General features: G+C 33.4%; 1 protein-coding gene across 1 annotated transcript in view; it reads left to right on the top strand.

The window, feature by feature from the left end:
- The window catches only part of CSMD3 (CUB and Sushi multiple domains 3), a 1,093,095-nt gene that overhangs the window by 719,209 nt on the left and 355,878 nt on the right, over positions 1–18,008 (top strand). The window contains exons 20-22 of the mRNA XM_033126920.1: positions 530–646; positions 4,498–4,713; positions 6,911–7,099. Coding sequence (XP_032982811.1) covers positions 530–646; positions 4,498–4,713; positions 6,911–7,099 — 522 coding nt within the window. The remainder of the gene's footprint in view (positions 1–529; positions 647–4,497; positions 4,714–6,910; positions 7,100–18,008) is intronic.

Here is an 18,008-nt window from a genome sequence, read left to right as displayed (position 1 = left end):
AGAAATGCAGAAACACAGAAACAACCTTCCAAATTTTCAGTTTACTTCACTGTTTTAAAAGGAATTCTACGAAGAATGGCATATATCCCTTTAAGAATTTAAAAGAAATAATTTTGTATAATTAGCAATTTAGTGTCTAAGCATAATAAAAGAGGGACTGCTAAACAATTAATTACTCATGTTTAATTTACCACCAGTTTATGCAAATTTATGACCAGTTTATGCTTAGAAATTAGAAATGTATAAGATAAGTATGTACTTCAAATTCAATTGTGGAAAGTCCATCTGCATTCTCTTGGGGCCAGTAGTAATCCTCAGAGGCTATTACATACCTTTCCCTTCTCTACTGCTGAAATGGATGGAAAGATTTCCTGATATTGGAGAAGGTCTTTACACTGCTGTTATAAACAGGAAGTAATTAAAGATAGCAAAATGAGATTCGTTCTATTTCCTGAGAGGAGAGAAGTGGTTTGTTCAGCCTCTGCCTCTCTATAACTGATAATTTGATTGTGTTTCTTTGTATTTTCAGCATTATGTGGAGGAGATGTTAGAGGGCCTAGTGGAACAATTTTATCACCAGGTTACCCAGAATTCTATCCAAATTCTTTGAATTGTACATGGACTGTTGATGTAACCCATGGAAAAGGTAACTTACCTCATACAATGATATCATACAATGATAATTGGATGATCTTCTGAATTTTTATTGCATCTGTTTTTATTGTATTATTCTTTACAATGTGATTTTTCATGAGCAAAAACAGATCAGTTGTAAAATATGCTACAACAAAATCAATTTGAGTAACTGCAATAAAGGATTATATTTACATTTCTATAGTATTATAATATGCTCATGTTTTTACCAGAATGGTCATAAGAGAGATTTATTTTCTTTTGCTATGCTAAACTAATGTTATTTGGAATTTTCTTATCAACAAAATCTCAGACAGGATCGTTTTTGTGTTAAGAGGTTGATTTCAACAGTTCCAAGTTTGTATCGAAAATATGAAGAGAGTTTGAAGTGCAAAGCCAATTGTAAAACAAAAATTATGTGTCTGTATTTACACTTGCTTTTTACAATGTTTATGCTTACTTACTATAATTGTATTACCCATATAAATGTATAACTATCCTAAGAGTATTTGTGTCTCAAACTTTCTATCAGAACTACAGATATAGCTCACATAATTGAACAGGAGCGTAAGATTACACTATGCATGTGGTACATGTTCAAAAACATCCTTTGAACAAATAAGTGAAAGGCCCTGTGGTTCTAAATATTGTTCATTCATTTGATGCAACCAAACTAGTAAATTAGCAATGTAAGTGATTAAGCAAGTTGCTTAACAATGGGAAAATGGCCATCCTAATATATAAAAAGCAAAAATGGATTAAAATTATTTACCAGAGAATCTGCATGTGCTATTTCTTTATTGTAAAGAGTTAATTTATGCATCTAAAAAAAATGCTTTGGAGAAGTAGTTTTTCTTTTAGTTTGTCGTTATGCTGTTCTTACGGGTTTTTACTATTATATTGCTGATTTTACTATAGAAAAATCTTAAAATTCTAACAATGAGAAGATGCTGTTACAATTTTAAAAATTAAAGCTTGCTTTTAATACATTCAAATTCACTTTGTTTTCACAAATGATATTTGCCATAAAATTACACATTATTTTATTGAGAGTGAGGATTATATAAGGATTTATTATTATAATGAAATTAAATATTCCTAAGAAAAATGTGTTGTAAAAATGAGTAATCTGGTATTGAACAACAAGAACAAGGTGGAAGACTTTATAAATTGTGGTTTTGTTGTTCTCCATAATACAAGACTCTGCTGAAAGTTAACCAAAGCATCCCATTATTCCCATGCACCGTGAATTAGTGGAGTTTAAAATAGGCTTCCTTGTATTATACAAGAAAATGGAGGGCTACATACTGCTTGCTATGTAAATAGAGGTTTAATTAACACTTAAGGTTTTGCATCTTCACAGGTTACAAGTGTTAATTAAATCAGTATTTACATGGCAAGAAATGCAGATTTAGATGCCTTTCTTTTAAGAGCCAACAAAACTTGTTGGAAATAAGAGTATCCCAAAGTGTAGTCAAAGGTATGTCAAGGTGAATCTCTTAAAGCTGACAGAAATAGTCAAGGTAATATAGTCTAACCTCTCATCCAGTTTAGCAGTTTCTACAGAGTTTAAGAAACACGACGATCTGGACTGATGTTGATATTTTCATTGATGGGAAACTTAATTTTAGGGAAAAGTTTTTCAATTTTTGTAGTTTTCATTGTTTGACAATTATTCTATGACTGTTACCCCTGTTCTGCTTCTGGAGTTAAAAAAATAAATTAATTAAATAAGTAAACCATAATCCCTGCTCCAACCAAAAGTTTCTTAAAACTACCGATGACTGTTCTGTGGCCACCATGTTTTTCATGTCTGCTACCCCAAAACTGTTATCACAGCCTTTTCTTTCCAGACTAAACACTTCCAGTTCCTTCAGTCTTTATAGTAATATATTTCCGTCATCGTCATCATTTTAATCACATTTCTCTGGATGTGTTCCTGCTTATTGATACCCAGGGATATTAATATTCTAAAACATGTATTCTTAGTTTTACTCTATAAAAGAAATCAAATCGACTTATCTTAATTTCTGCTATTTGTTATTTTGTAAGTTTAAATAGCAGTTACTCTGGATGGCAAATCATTTACTCCTTGCCATATCAACACCCCATTCACATTTATATTTAGCGGTGTCAATTGACACTTTTATATCTGGCTGTGTCAATTGCCCAATTGAAGACGAACTCAATTTCTGAACTTCTTCCAAAAGGACTCTTCCAGTCTTGTGCACTGAGGAGAGAAGAAAATTGTTCCATTTTGAAAAAGAATTTGAAAAATAGTATCATCGTACATTTCCAATATTTTCCAAATAAAAATGTCTGGTCCGTTATGCAAAAATAACATTGTTTTATCATTGCTTGTGTTTTCAGTGTATTTGTATTGGTCTCATTTTATACCACTTTGTGTTTTTTAAAGAAACAATGAGGACTACAAGAATATCTAGCATTTGGAACTAAAAATGTAGATGAATAATATTTGAAAATGTCTCTCATCATACTCTGGAGTTTTGGGATTTCATATAGAGACGTTTGTGATTTTTTAAAAAATTTCAATTAGAAAGATAAAGCACGCAAGGGAAAGATGAATTCAGTAGTAATTATGTATTTCACTGGGGACCTTACACATAGTATGGTGTGTGCATGCGTGTGTGTGTGATTGTTAGTCTTTTACACGTATTCTAGACAACATCATTAAAAACTCACCTGAGATTACAATGGAATGCCACACCACACTCACCAGAATTGAACAAAAGAAAAAGTCAAATATTCTCAAGTTTTGGTGAGGATATAGAGCAGCCCGATTTGGCAATGGAAGTGTACAATGGTACAGTCATTTTGTAACACAGTATCATGAGACAGCAATTTACACAACAGAAACAAGCACATATGTTCTTCAAAAGACATACTTGAAGGCTCTTGGCAGCACCATCTACATTTGTGCTAATATGTAAATGTTGACCATCAACTGTTGAACAGATAATTGAATGTGGTATATTCACAGAATGAAATGTTGTACTATAATACATCATTAAAAGTAAACAACCCACAAACTATACACAAGAATAGAAATGAATTGCATGTACAAAATGTGGAGTAAAAGAATTCAGAGTGCATTTTATGTGAATCCATTGTATAAGCTACAGAAACATTTATGTAATGTAATAAAACTGATCTATGCTGTTAGATAGTGAGTGGTCATTTTGACAAAGTGAAATGACAGCAAAGTTGAATGAAGGGGGCTCTGAGTGTTGGTAATGTGTCTAATGATTCAAGTGCTGTTTACAAACGTGTGTTCAGTTTTTGAAAATTCAATGAGTTGAAAACTTATATATGCATTTTTCAGTATATGATATGCACAGGTTGAAGTGTGTGAAAAACAAAAGGAGAGTCATTGTACTCATTTAACAAATAGTTCCTCTCTATGCCTACTTTTTATTTCTCTTCTAAAGTAGAAGTAAGCTTTATTGTAAGTTGGGTGCTATGTTGTTTGGGGGATTGCAGAAAGAATTGAAGGATGTATGTAAAATGTTTGCCAGAAAGTTGCACTTCTATTATAAATAAAGAATATAAATTTTCCTTGAAATTTTCCGAAAACTAAACATTTCTTTTCAGGCATTGATTTTTAAATTTTATTTGCAAGTAGTTTTCAAGACATGATTCACTATATCTCTTATAAGGACGTTGGAGGGGAAAAAATTTTTAAAAAGAAAGATAGCATTATACTATACAGTTGAAGTACTTTATAGCAGTGCCTTTCATTTTCAGAGAAATCAATTACAAGGAGGGTCCTGGATTTTGTTAGTTTCATATTCTGTGTTTTACTGATATACTTCGTAAGTCTCATTTTCCTCTTTTTCTTAATAGGTGTGCAATTCAACTTTCACACCTTTCATTTGGAAGACCACCATGACTACTTACTGATCACAGAGAACGGTAGTTTTACCCAGCCACTGGCACGCCTGACTGGTTCAGAACTTCCTTCAACAATCAATGCTGGTCTCTATGGAAATTTCAGGGCTCAGTTGCGCTTCATTTCAGATTTTTCAATATCATATGAAGGATTCAACATTACATTTTCTGGTAAGAAAACAGACATATAAAGTTCTTTGGGTAACAGTAACAACAGAAAAACAGATTTTAAAAAGCATGACAATAATTTGTATCTGACAAAACAAAGAAAGAAAAATAACACAAGAAGAAGAAAAAAACAGCAAAGAAATAGCTGTTAACAAATTTTAAGAAAGTTTGAAATATCTAGAATAAATCAGTTAATTTCCTAAAAATTAGAAATGTAGAAGTACATTATTACTTTTTTTTTTTTTTTTTTTTTTTTTTTTTTTAACTTGCACTCCTGCAGAATTCTAAAAGAAGGCAAACCTGGCTAAAATGCCTAGTGAACTTAAAATGGAAATTTAAATATATATTTTAAAGTTTCAATTAAACTTAAAAACAAAATGTAAATTAAACCAGTGATATTCTAGTTTTATGTATCTTGGAAAAGATGTCGTTTACAAGCCAAGATTCAGATAAACTTATTCATTTGGAACTAGATGACCTAGAAATAAATTAATGTGGTTATAACTTTACCCTAGAGTAACCTCATTTATAGACAAAATTATGATTTGAATTTCAGAAAACAAAATTTATACGATCAAAGCAAATTTAAAATATTTCTATCAATTAGATTTTTACTTTCCAATTAAATAAAATAGTACGAAAATTAATTATTTCTTAGCATAACAATAAGTAAATCTTGTGCCAACTTGCTAACTTTAAAATTATAATGTAAATATAGTAGTAGTGTATATATATAAAAATCATACAAATGCTAACCTTGTACTTCACTTATTATTCTAGTATTTACACAGAAATACTTGTCTTACTATATAATTTAGGCATCCCATAGTGAATAGTAAACAAGCATAAACAGTTTTAACCTAGAATGTTAAAAGTATGCCCAAATAAAAGTTTCAAACAATGTAATAATACTCATCAACATGAAACAATTCCTTTTGTTCTTCATTGCAATTATATTGTAAGTTCTCTGGGAATATTTTTAGATAAGCTATGTTTTCTTAGGATGGTATTTGAACTATAATGTTATTCAATTAACTTTACTTTCTCATACTCTAAAGAGTGTTTAACTGTTCATTTTCATGATGTTCATTCATTGCTTCAGGAAGTTTTCTCATGAATATATCTGTAATACAAAATTTTTCAATATGTGGGAACTTCAGGCTTACAGAAACTCTTGCATCTGAAGTCAGGTGTTTTTTCAGAATATGGACTAAGTGAATTTTTTATATGCTAGAGGCATGAGAGCCTTTGTCATTTAGACTAACACCATTAAGTAAAATGCATTTCAAAAGTACAAATTATTTCATTCCAAATGTTATTTTGTGTTTGAAAATATGCATCTATTATACCATTATTATAAGTCAAAAATGTATAAAATGGAAATGTTTCTAATTCAGAAGAAAGAATATGAGGTAAATACCATACTTTGCCATGTATAGTGCACAATTTTTTGCCTGAATTTGTGAGGGAAATATAAGGATGTGCATTACACATGGGTAGTACTAATTCTGTGTCTATATAAATGTTTTTAATTCTTTTATTTATGCTTATGAGTTATAAGTATAACTCTAGAAATCAGTAATGATATCCATATGCAAAATAACATAGAATATTATTGGTTTTGTTGAACTTACAACAAACTTGCAACAATGAGAAGTTCTTGGCCTTCTATGATGCGGAAATATTGTAAATTTGTTACCAGCACATCAAATTTATTGTACCTTGTATCTGTTCTGTGTTTTGTAATTATTTGTTACGTAAAATTTCTTGTACCACAATATATTAAAAAAATAAATGCTAAAATTCCTTTGTAATATAAAAAACAAGTACCTAAATGTAAGCAAATAAAAATTTGAATTAAGAAATTAAAATGAAAGATTTTTTCCCCCAAAAGTTTGGGCCAAAACATGGGTGTACATTATACAAGGCAAAATATGGTAGCTATATTTTCAATTTGTCACTCAGAAGGTGACATTTTCTTGTCTATATTGAATTTCCCACAAAATTATTCATTAAGTTATTAGATCTTTTACAAAAGAAGAATAGCATGTGTGCCACTTACATGTTCCCAGAATTATACATATAGTTACTTTTAAATGTATGACTAGGCCCTGAAAGCATTCAGTTTGCAAACAATAGGAATATACCTTAAAAGTGGCTACTATCATATCTGTTGTCTCCTTCTCTGCCTAATTTACAGAATATAATCTTGAACCTTGTGAAGACCCTGGAATTCCTCAATATGGTAACCGAATTGGGTTCAGCTTTGGGGTTGGTGACACTCTGACCTTCTCGTGCTCATCAGGTTATCGCCTAGAAGGGACATCAGAAATCATATGTCTTGGTGGTGGCCGACGAGTGTGGAGTGCACCTCTGCCAAGGTGTGTGGGTACGTGGTCAGCTGCTTTCATTTGCTTGTATGTGTAGTCACTGTTCATGGAGTTGCATGGTTATACACCCTTCGTTTTTTATAATATGTTGAATTTCTTCATTTATTTCATATTAGTTATTTCAATTTTGTTTTCCACTTGGCAATCTGGTGTATCTCAATTAACTTCTCAACTTCTCCATTCAAGCAACCATGCTTCTAAATTTGTTTTCAGATGATGGGAATAAGGAATGAATAGATAGATAGATGATAGATAGCTAGCTAGATAGAGCTTACAGAAAATTACATTATTATATTTTACTGACAGATGATTTTCCATGACTTCTGACTGAAATTTTGACAGTATTTTATAACATAGAATTAACATGAATGAAAGATGGTCAGGAAAAATGTGTCAAATAAATAATAGGTAACTTAATGACAAACGAGGTGTGCATTGACTAAGTATGTACATTCCACTTGGCCATCTGGTGTATCTCAATTTATATAATTAATTTATCATTTAAGAGTAATTCAGACAGCAATTCATTGGAGGTCATAAGATAAGGAATAGCAATAACTAAAATATTGAAAGTTTGGAGCCACCACCTCAATCCTTGGAAATAAATGGTTTGAGTAATAAAAAGAAACAAAAAATTCTGTAGAGGAAACTAAAAGACTTTGTTTTATTAGGACTTAAGTCATTCCCTATTTAAATTAGGAAATAAGGAGGCAAGAATTTCCTCAGGTCATTAGCCATTCAGTAGTTATCAGTACTTACTTTTATGATAAAACAAATGCACATAGCCATTTTATAATTATTTCATAAAGCTATTAAAACTCTCAAAAGCATATAAGTTACAGTTAGTAAATTTAATTGTGGGCCACAGATTTGTATAAGTTATAATATGAGTATGCTACAAAATCAGGCAAATTGGTAGAGACTTGATCTGTGGTTCAAGAACTTGTTCTTTGCTATGGAGACCTCAGAAGAAAATGAGAATGAAAAGGATACCTTCTGGGCCTTATTCAGTATATCGTCCACTTCCTGTGGATCCCCAAATCAATTAAAAGAATGATCTTCCAGGTTAATGTGGGTCTGAAGGCTTTTATAGCGATGAGATTGTTTTCACAGCCCATACGGGTTATATAATGGACAAGTTGTTATATAAGAGATGAAATTTATTTTCAAAACCCCAAGCATTTATAGAAATGGCACAAGCAACCATAGAAGCTTGAAGCTGGGAGGTGATGATCAGTCACACTCTCAAAACATCTTTTCCAAGAAGCTATGTAGGATGCAGTCCTCCTGTTTTGTGTTTTGGGGTTTTTCTGTTCTGTTTTTTTTTTTTTGGTGTTTATTTCTTTTCCCCTGCTGTTGCCAGATATGGAATTCCCTTCCTTACCTAAATTGCCCCGTTTGCATTTCTGTTTGGTGTGAATATTTTCAAAGGCCACTTATTGAGAACCTTGGGAATAGTCCAAGTGAGGGCTTCAGAGTGCCTGAGTTTACATCTTCATCATTTGCTATCAGGTTAATACACTTTTCTAAACTTCATTTTTCTCATCTGCAAAATGATTACAACAGCAACACCTAATTCATTGTTATGAGTTCATTATGAAGATTACATGCCGATGAGATACCTACTAGTACTATCACTGGAATGTAGGAAGAATTCAGAATTGAGATGTTATTATAACTCTTATTATTTTGAGTATAACCTGTTGTCTATTCAGGCCATCAATCTAGTTAATAAAACCAATTGTAGTGGGGAATGAATTTCATTTCAAAAAGCACTAACATTTATGAGTTTCTACTAGGCTCTTTCATATATCGTTATGTCACTTAATCCTTACTATAATCCTGTTATTATTATTCCCCTACATTTTCATCAGAAGAACCTGAGTCTTACAGATAAATAACTTGTCCATGATCATCAAGGTTGTAAGTGACAGAAACATGTTTTGTATCATCTTTCTCATTCCAAAACGCAGCGTTTTCCCACAAATGATTTTATCTCAGAAAGCTATAAGGAAATGTGAATTTCAAAGGACTCTAAGTCATACAGAGTTAATTAATATTTTTTGTCCAAGTACCAAATACATACCAGGCTATTACACAGTCAGGGAAAAAATTGTTGCATGTATATTTTTAAGGTTTACAATAAATTTTAATAAGTAAATTTATGAAAATCTGACTTTGCAAAAAAAGTAACTTCAAGTTATTTTTGTTTTATTAAAGTTTTTTTTTTTGAGAATAAGTTTATTCGTGCCTAAATCTAAAGGAAATGAATATGTCTGCTTATCTTTATAAGTGGAAACCAAATGTCCAAAAGAAAAACTGCAGCAACATATAAGTTTAAGAAGGTTGATTTCTTTGAAAATAAGAAACACTGTCCTAGGGTGGCTGATGAGCTCAGTTGGTTAGAGCATGGTGCTAATAACACCAAGGTTGCTGGTTCAATCCCCGCATGGGTCACCATGAGCTGCGCCCTCCTTAAAAAAAAAGAAGGAAATATTGTCCTGTTTTTGGTCAAGAAATAAGTACCTGATTTCCTTTTGTGAAGTTTGAATTGCAAAAAACACTGGCATTTCCATTGTCATATTCCTAAATCAAGAAAAAAACTTGTATGTCTTCACTCAGCCTCCAAATATACCAGGAACCAAGCCAGGTCATGTTGTATATAAACAAGGAGCTAATGAAGGAACATGTTTTGGAAAGTAGATTAGCAAATTAAATATTAGCAATGATTTGTTTTCAGGCAGGAGTCCACACATTTTGAAGTCATTTTAAAGACATTAATTCATTCATCCTCACAATCTTCCATTTGATATATCTACTTCTATTTCTAATTTTATATGTCATTAATTTTTTATCTGACCTTGGACAAGTAATAACATCTTACTTTAATCATAACTCAAATGATAGAAAACGATAACTCTACATTGTACATCTACGTATTTTCTCACCTTTATGACTTTTTAGATGAGATATGCTGATTGTTATTTATTATTTACTTTAAAAATGAATGTTGTTAATAGGAGAAATGAGGTACAACATATATGGGCATGCTCCATACTATCGTTGTAACTTCTCTGTAAATCTAAAACTCATCTAAAATGAAAAGCTTGTTAAAAATTCAAAACACTGAAGGAAGACAAAACATGTCCCTGATAGAAACAGTATCCAGAATGTGAAGAATCAGTGCATATTTCCTATTAATGGAACTGCATCAAGGACTGAGCTTAAACCAATGAGTTTGGGATTTATAAAACAATGGATTTATGGAGTGCCTTTTATAATCTCCCTGTTCCATTAGTAAATGAGCTTCTAAACCTGATTACTGTAGAGAACAAGTGAATACATGCTGTTTTATCTGATGGTTGTGGGCCCCTTGAAGGTGGAGACTGTATCTTAGTATTGGTACCTCCTGTTTGTCTGCCACCATCTTCGTCATGTCACAGGGGCTTATTCTGAGCATAAGATAATATAAAGTTAATGCAACATGTGATCATCATGAACCAAGTTAATCAGAGTAGACCTGCCCATAGAGTGATTCACGTCCATTGAATCGGTCCTCTGTGTTATTAATAGTCTCACATGTCTTTGGACAAAACTGTTTGAATTTTAGCCTCCTAAAAACACTTTGTTCCTCCTGTATGTCCTCATGCTCTGAATATAAATCTTACTGCAAGCCAGAATCTGCATGATAATGGGAACAGAGTTCATTTTGGGATTATATTGTGGATACAGACATCTTTAGAGTTGAGTTACAGAACAGGGCAAAAAGTGGAATATACCCGGGTGCCAAAAAAAATGTATACAAGTGGACACTTTGGTCAACGTTGCTCAAGCAGTAGTGTGCTGTAATCAGAAATGTCTGGATGCTGACCGTAACTGCTTTGAGCACCTCTTGTAATTGCAGAAGTCAAACGTGACTTGTATTCATCTTTTGTTATTGGTATATATTGAGTATTGCAATTTTAAAACAGTTTCCCTTTCTAAAAATGTGTATATATTTTTTGACACCCTCTGTATATCAGAATCTATGCTTCCAGGTCATGTCCTTGAAGCAATAGCAATAGTGAGGATCTCACACCAGAAAGAATCACAAAAGTACTGAAGAAACTTCTTTTCTCTTCAATCTCTGAGTGACCTTTACCTGGTCTTGCGGAAATATGCTCAAGTTCAGAAATGCCTAAAGCATACTCTTCTTTCATCTGTTTCTAATAAACTTAACCTAGGCATAATGGGAAACAGGCTGAGCAAAAGGGAAATGATTAGAGTTATAAGTAGTGTTTTAAAGGAAAATAAATGTTGTAATATTAACCTAGAAAGCATGAAATTCTTCAACTTGTCATTACACAAACTGATTTTGGCTTTATATATTTTTACTTAATTAGAAGGTGACTGGTTTCTAGTATACATCTGTGTCAGAAAAGAAATATTTTACCTGACGGAGTAATAAAAGCTAATATTTGCTGTGTGTTTACTATATGCCTGGCATGGTCTTACAGGGTTTGAATAAGGACACTGAGGCAGAGGAATGTTAAGTCATTTTCCCTAGCAGAATATATTAACTATTTTATTTCAAACAGATTAGATTGGGAACAAATTTTTGCTGTATGCAAATGTAAGGCATAAAGAATAAAAGCATTAAATAACCCAGTGTGGTTCTGATATTCTGTTCGTGTCCCCAAACTGCTTCTCGCTTACTACAGTGACATCTGTGGCTCTCAGGAAATACTATCATTTGGCAGTGTAGATAACTAGAAGAGATAATTAAATGTTATTACTACTTGTAACTGAATTAGATTTTGATGCCATGTCTCAGGAGAGGGTAGGATTTAATTGAAGTTGCAATAGACTGGCAGGACCTAAAAGCCTTTTGAAACTAGGAGGAAAGGTCATTGTCACATGAGGTGGATCATTTTTAAAATTACTACTTCCTATTCTATGATTTTCTAAAGTCCATGGGTCTATTTGTTTTGTATAATGTATATATCATTTTTTTTTCCATTTCAAGCTTATGATATTGAAAATAATAGCAAAAATATGTATGTCCTTAGTACAGAGGGTGATTTCTAATAAATGGTTCAGTGTGACATCTGGTAATGCATTAAGCTAAGATATATTCAAATGTACCTAGGGCTTTGAAAACAGACACAGGAACATTGGAATGGACTAGAACTAACAATTAGTAACAGTGCCTTGTACTAAAGAGCCAATCAGCCTTAAGTTCAGTAGCACTAATGAGGGTGGTTTAAGGTGAGTCCAGGAGAGCAGGACTGTGATTATTCTGCCTGGTAAATGTACTCAGCCCCTAACTAAGGACATGTAAGAAAATGAATTTCATTTTTTTCATCATTATTTCTGTTTCTAGCTGTTATCTCTTTAGCTCAATCTTACCAATCTCAAATCTAGCTCCTTCACTGCAGGATAAAGCAGCTGAAATCACCCTCCTTTGTTTATTATACCAGGACGGTTACCATGGAAATAATATAAACTTATAAAATACACATCACAAGTTAAATCCAGAATCAAGAAGGGACATATGGGTTAGGTCTGAGAGAGTGTGCTTATTTATATAAACAGTAGCCTTCGTGATCATAGAAAACGTCAAGGTGAATTACTGAGAAAACAAAGAGAAAAATGAACACAGAGCTTTAGGAAGTTATTTGAAAAATTTAAATATTGCCCTTCAAGCAGGTGTTTTAGAAAAAAAAAAGGAGTCATTAACCCTGTCACAAGCTAAATGTCTGATTATAAGCCATTTTCCTACATTTCTGCATTGTACCCAAGTACTCTCTTCATAGTGCTCTTTATATCCCAGCTCAATTATTGGTATGCTCAAGGTTGATGACATTTTTCTTTTTATGCGTTTTAATCAGTCGACAAAGACAATGCTTCAAAAAGTGATGGATTCTTTTTATTTCATGTATTTTACTATACCTTTCTGAATTTGCACTAGTTGATGTTTTAGTATGCTTGGCTACAGAATTTTGCAGGCATAAAATATTGACCTTTTCCTATCGTGTAAAATTGGAATCTCAACTGAATTGATCACTATTTTCTAAAAGAAATCCTGGGTCTTGTTTGCTCTGGAAACCTTTGGTTCTTTTTTTTTTTTTCCCCTCCAATATTGGGCTGTTTTTCTGATAATGTAAGATAATTTCCCACTCGTTCAACCATGGTATCTAAAACCACTTAAAATCACTTGCCTGTGTAAAACACTATACAAGTGTTTCACCACCATATCAGTGTTCCTATCTGTCAAAGGAAAATTGTGTTATACCGTTTTCTACTTTGAAAATTTGTAGAAAAATTCCTCCGATTATGTATGGTCTAGGCTCTGTATGCCACCTTGTGCAAAATTCCTTTATTCATCCAATATATGTTCATTTGATCTTCACTCCATGGTAGTTTCAAAGCCATCCTGCCTCCTTCCTTCTAAATAAGGACAAATAAAAACTATCTAGTGAATTATATAAAACTATAAACCCAGCACTTCCCTGCTATCCACCTCCAAACCAACGCTCTTCCCCAGGGAAAAAGATCACAATAGTCAGCTATGATCAGGAATATACTGGGGCTCTGTATTACCCTCAGGTGTGTGGGGTTGAGACGAAAGGTTGAGATCCACTGATGAAGAGAACAATCTTATACTGAGGTTCCTTGCAGTCTGTATCTTATTGTGATCTTGGAAAACATTAACATGCCGTTAAAGGTTTCTGTTTCAGGTACAATTTCAAGGATAGCAGCATTGACTCTACCATGTTTTGGTTTTTCTTTTATTTTTGTTTTCTGATTCCCTCCCCTGAATCATCCTTATTTGATTATATTTTATTTATTGATATCACGTTGCCTTTCTCATAAAAGTAAAAACAAATAAATATACTAAGAAATGCCTAAAGAAAATCAAGCAGGAATACAGATGACATGAAAATGACTGTGGTTTAGTGAGCATCAAGGGATTTGTGAGTGGTTGGTTAGTCAAAACCAAATACCCTAGATGTGGAAATCATATCTTTAAAGAATTTTCAGTGATTTAGTAGTCTGACAAAGGAGCTATAATGGAGAGAGAAGAGAAATAACGTTGTCAAGTGCTTATCATGTACAGGGCAGGGTGCCTGATACTATAAGGTTTTTCTATCATTTCTATCATTTACCCCTTACAACAATCTTATTAGACAGGTATTAATATTTCCACTTTCCATTTGAGAAATCAGTGGCCAGAGAGGTGACACTAAGTGTCACAGATGGTAAGTAAAGTATAGATTTGTATATCTTCCAAATCTTGTAGTTGTATTCTTTAATTCATACTTTTTTTGAATTTTTCCACTGTTGTAATAATGACATATAATTAAGTAGCATGAGATTTTTAAAAAGCATATTGCCATTCTGTGAACAATATATATATATATATATATATATATATATATATATATATATAGATAGATAGATAGATAGATAGATAGATAGATAGATACATATATATTTAATTTTTTTCAGGGGGGAGATGAGAGTGGTTTAGGGACTAAAAATAAAATTATGGACTTTGCCAAAGAATTTTTCTTTTAATTTATTAACTTAATTTTCAGGACAAGAATTTCTATGATATTTAATTCATTCCAAATTTTCCAAAGCTTTTACAACACTGTTTATTCAAGTTATATGTGTTGTCCATAGAAATGGTAATAACAAGAATCAAATTTCAATAATATTGTGATATGACCTAGCTAGGGTTGCAATTAGCCTTTTCTTTGTGCATGAATGATCATATAACATTGAACACTTTCAAAAAGTTTAATATCTATTGCTTATATATTTTTTTCTTCCTTACGAATATGTCCCCTCCATTCTCCAAATTAAGTGTTTTCATATTAGTGGATCACAGTTCTCTCATTAAGCTCTCTGACATTTTAACTTTGGGAAACTCTAAACTCAGCCCTTCGAAATTTAGTTTTCATTCAATCAATCTATTCATTTATTTATTTATTAACTTACTGAACTTAGTTTGAGTGACAACAATGTTTGACACATTGTGCTGGATGATGGTGATATAGCAAAGACGAATTAGACATTAGCAATCATTTCATTAGGACCTGTTTATCTAGTCTACCAACCAATAAAAAATTAAATCAGTCAAATTGAACAAATATTTAGTGAGCACTGAGTTGGATGGCAAAGATAAAAATATAAACATACTTTCTCATCAAGGATCTCTACTGTATTATAAGGGGAAAAAAATACTTAAGACTAATTATGATACCATGAGATGAGAATGAGAAATAGCACCTGTAATGTAGCAGAAAGGGTAACATTGTGTGTGTGTGTGTGTGTGTGTGTGTGTGTGTGTGTAAAGACAGAAAACAGCTTCGCAAAAATGATATATTTGTAAAAACAAGCTGGGTTTTGCCAAATAGAAAAAAGGTAGGTAAAGCCCCTTACACAAAGAATATCACATAGGTCAAATAGGTAAAATTAATGTGTCTAAAAATCTGTTTCGAGCTCACTCTTTTTTGAGTCCCAGTTCAACTATAGGTGTAGTCAATGTGTAGCTGACACTTTCTTTTTTCTGCTTTTTAATCATTTCATGGCGGTCACATTCCCTACAATGATAAATAGTTCTTATTTCACATGATTTTCTGTTTTCTTCAGAAGCCTTCATATATATTTTATTAGAATTGATAAATTTATTATTAATTGATATTAATAAGTGGCAACACTACAATATTTCATATAGTACAGAGTCTAGCCTTGGGAAAACAACACACTGGGTTTAAATCATGGTTTCACAACTTAGTTGTTGTGACAGGTTGGACAAGATATTTAATCCCTCTGACCCCCATCTGTAAAATGGAGATAGAATTAAAAAATCATTTAATTTTATTGAGTTCCTACTATGACCAGGCACTATGCTAAGTGATTTACACGTATTAACACATTCAATCTTCTCTGCATAATGATGTGGAAAAGTACCATCTCCATTTTACAGATGAGACCTATGAGGTACAGAGAAGTTACTTAAGTTGCCCTGTGCCCAAGATAACACAATTCTCATTGCCTGATTTTTACATTGTTATAAAGAGACCTTTAGCATGAAAGAGCTTAAGTTCATTCTTTTACATACAGACCAAATTAGAGGGCCTACTCTATCTTCAAGAAACCTGAAGCTGAAAACACAACAGTCGTTATTGCTTGGTACAATATGGAGAAGGGCTGGACCAAGTGAGAGTCAGAGTTTGAATGGTGGAGAATTTTGTATGCTATGTTAAGGACTGATACCCATTAAGATATTGTAAGCAAAGGAGTAATATGGCCAGATTTACATTTTACAAGATCTTTCAGATATTTCCATGTATGAATGACAGATTTTGGGTTTCCCTAGCTTCAGCACGCTCTACTGAAGTTAGAGAAGTCTAATAGGAAGGAATTCTAGTATCCCATATATAAGCTCATGGAGCAGAGCAGTATAATTGGAAAGGAGGGGGCAATTTTAAGAACTGAAGACTATCTATGTTAGAAATCTTCAAAATGTTTGACTATAGACTCCTTAATTTGTTCCAGTTACATGCAACAGCAGTTTTGGCCTGGGAAGATCCTAATTCCTGGAATCAATTTAGTAGACTGTCTCCAATTCAGAGGCAGGTTCTTGGCTTCCCACTCAGAATTCACAGAACTCCCCTTATTTATGTTCCTCCAGTGCTTTCATGGCATAACCAGACCTCAGGCCATTCCAAGAACCAACCTCCTCCTGAGTATATCACTGAGGGGGAATAAGAAGAAATACTCGCTACTCCTGTGGCATGGTCTCCAGCTCCAGACAGAGGAGGAGTCCAACTGAAAACACAATCTGTAATTCATGGGAGAGGTCCAGGCTGAGAAAAATAATTACAGATTTTCAGCAAAAAGATACTATTAAAAGCCATCAGATTGGATGAGATAAGCAAGGGAATAAGTGGAGACTGAGAAGAAGCCAAGCCCTGGGCCCCGCCAATGTTTGTTTAGAAATGTAGGAGATAAAAAAAAAACGAAAGGAGACTGAGAAGAGGAGTAAGGAACATAGGAGAAAAACAAGTAGAGATTGATGACCTAGAGGCTAAATGAAGAAAGAGTTTGGAGGAAAAGAGAGTGATACCTACCCCAAAAGCTATAGACAGGTTAAGGTGAGGGGTGTTAATATACATAGTAATATGGAAGTCATTGGTGAACTTGACAGATGATGTTTCAGTGAAGTGATAGGGTGAAAGTTTGAGAAAAATAGGAGAATTTCAGAGTGAGTCTAGACTACTCTTTTGAGGAGTTTTGCTGAAAAGAAGACCTGTGTAATGAAGTGGTAGCTGGATGGGAATGTTAGATGAAGAGAGTATCCCCCTGTCACATCCCTTGCAACAAGGGTTGTGGGGAGCCAGGAGGGCGGTGCAGGGTTAAGAAAAACAGTAGCCAAGAATAGAGTGCAAGCGGGGCCAAGGGACTGCAGCCTCAAGGATTGAGCCCCGAATTGGGCCTACACATAGCTATTATTAGTTAGGTGGGGAAGTAAAGGAGATAAAGCCTGTCAATGTCAAGATCTGTGAATCCCATACATTATAATAGGAAACTGATTCAAGCCAATCACCCTTGCCTGCAGGCAGCAGAACCCTAAATCTCAGGATAAGTACTTCCCCAAGGGACAAAACTTTTGCATATGAATAGATGGAGAGCACATCATTGAGTCACTTCCCTGCAGGTTGTGGGAAGGAATGCAGCCACAGAGGCAGAGGCTCTCCTTAGTCTGGGGAAAGAGGGGAGCTGTGCCCACCTCTATGAACCCCGTGGGTTCTCCTGTTGGTCCCCACGTGGCTCCGCCTGGCTTGGGTTGTCCCCACCGTGGGGAGTCGTACCTGTCATTGGCTGACCTGACATCTTTCTGGGGCCAAACAGAAA

This window comes from Rhinolophus ferrumequinum, chromosome 14, assembly GCF_004115265.2.
Source record: "Rhinolophus ferrumequinum isolate MPI-CBG mRhiFer1 chromosome 14, mRhiFer1_v1.p, whole genome shotgun sequence".
NCBI lineage: Eukaryota > Metazoa > Chordata > Mammalia > Chiroptera > Rhinolophidae > Rhinolophus > Rhinolophus ferrumequinum.
Note: the sequence above shows the minus strand (reverse complement) of the source record. Positions and strands in the feature narration are given on the sequence as shown.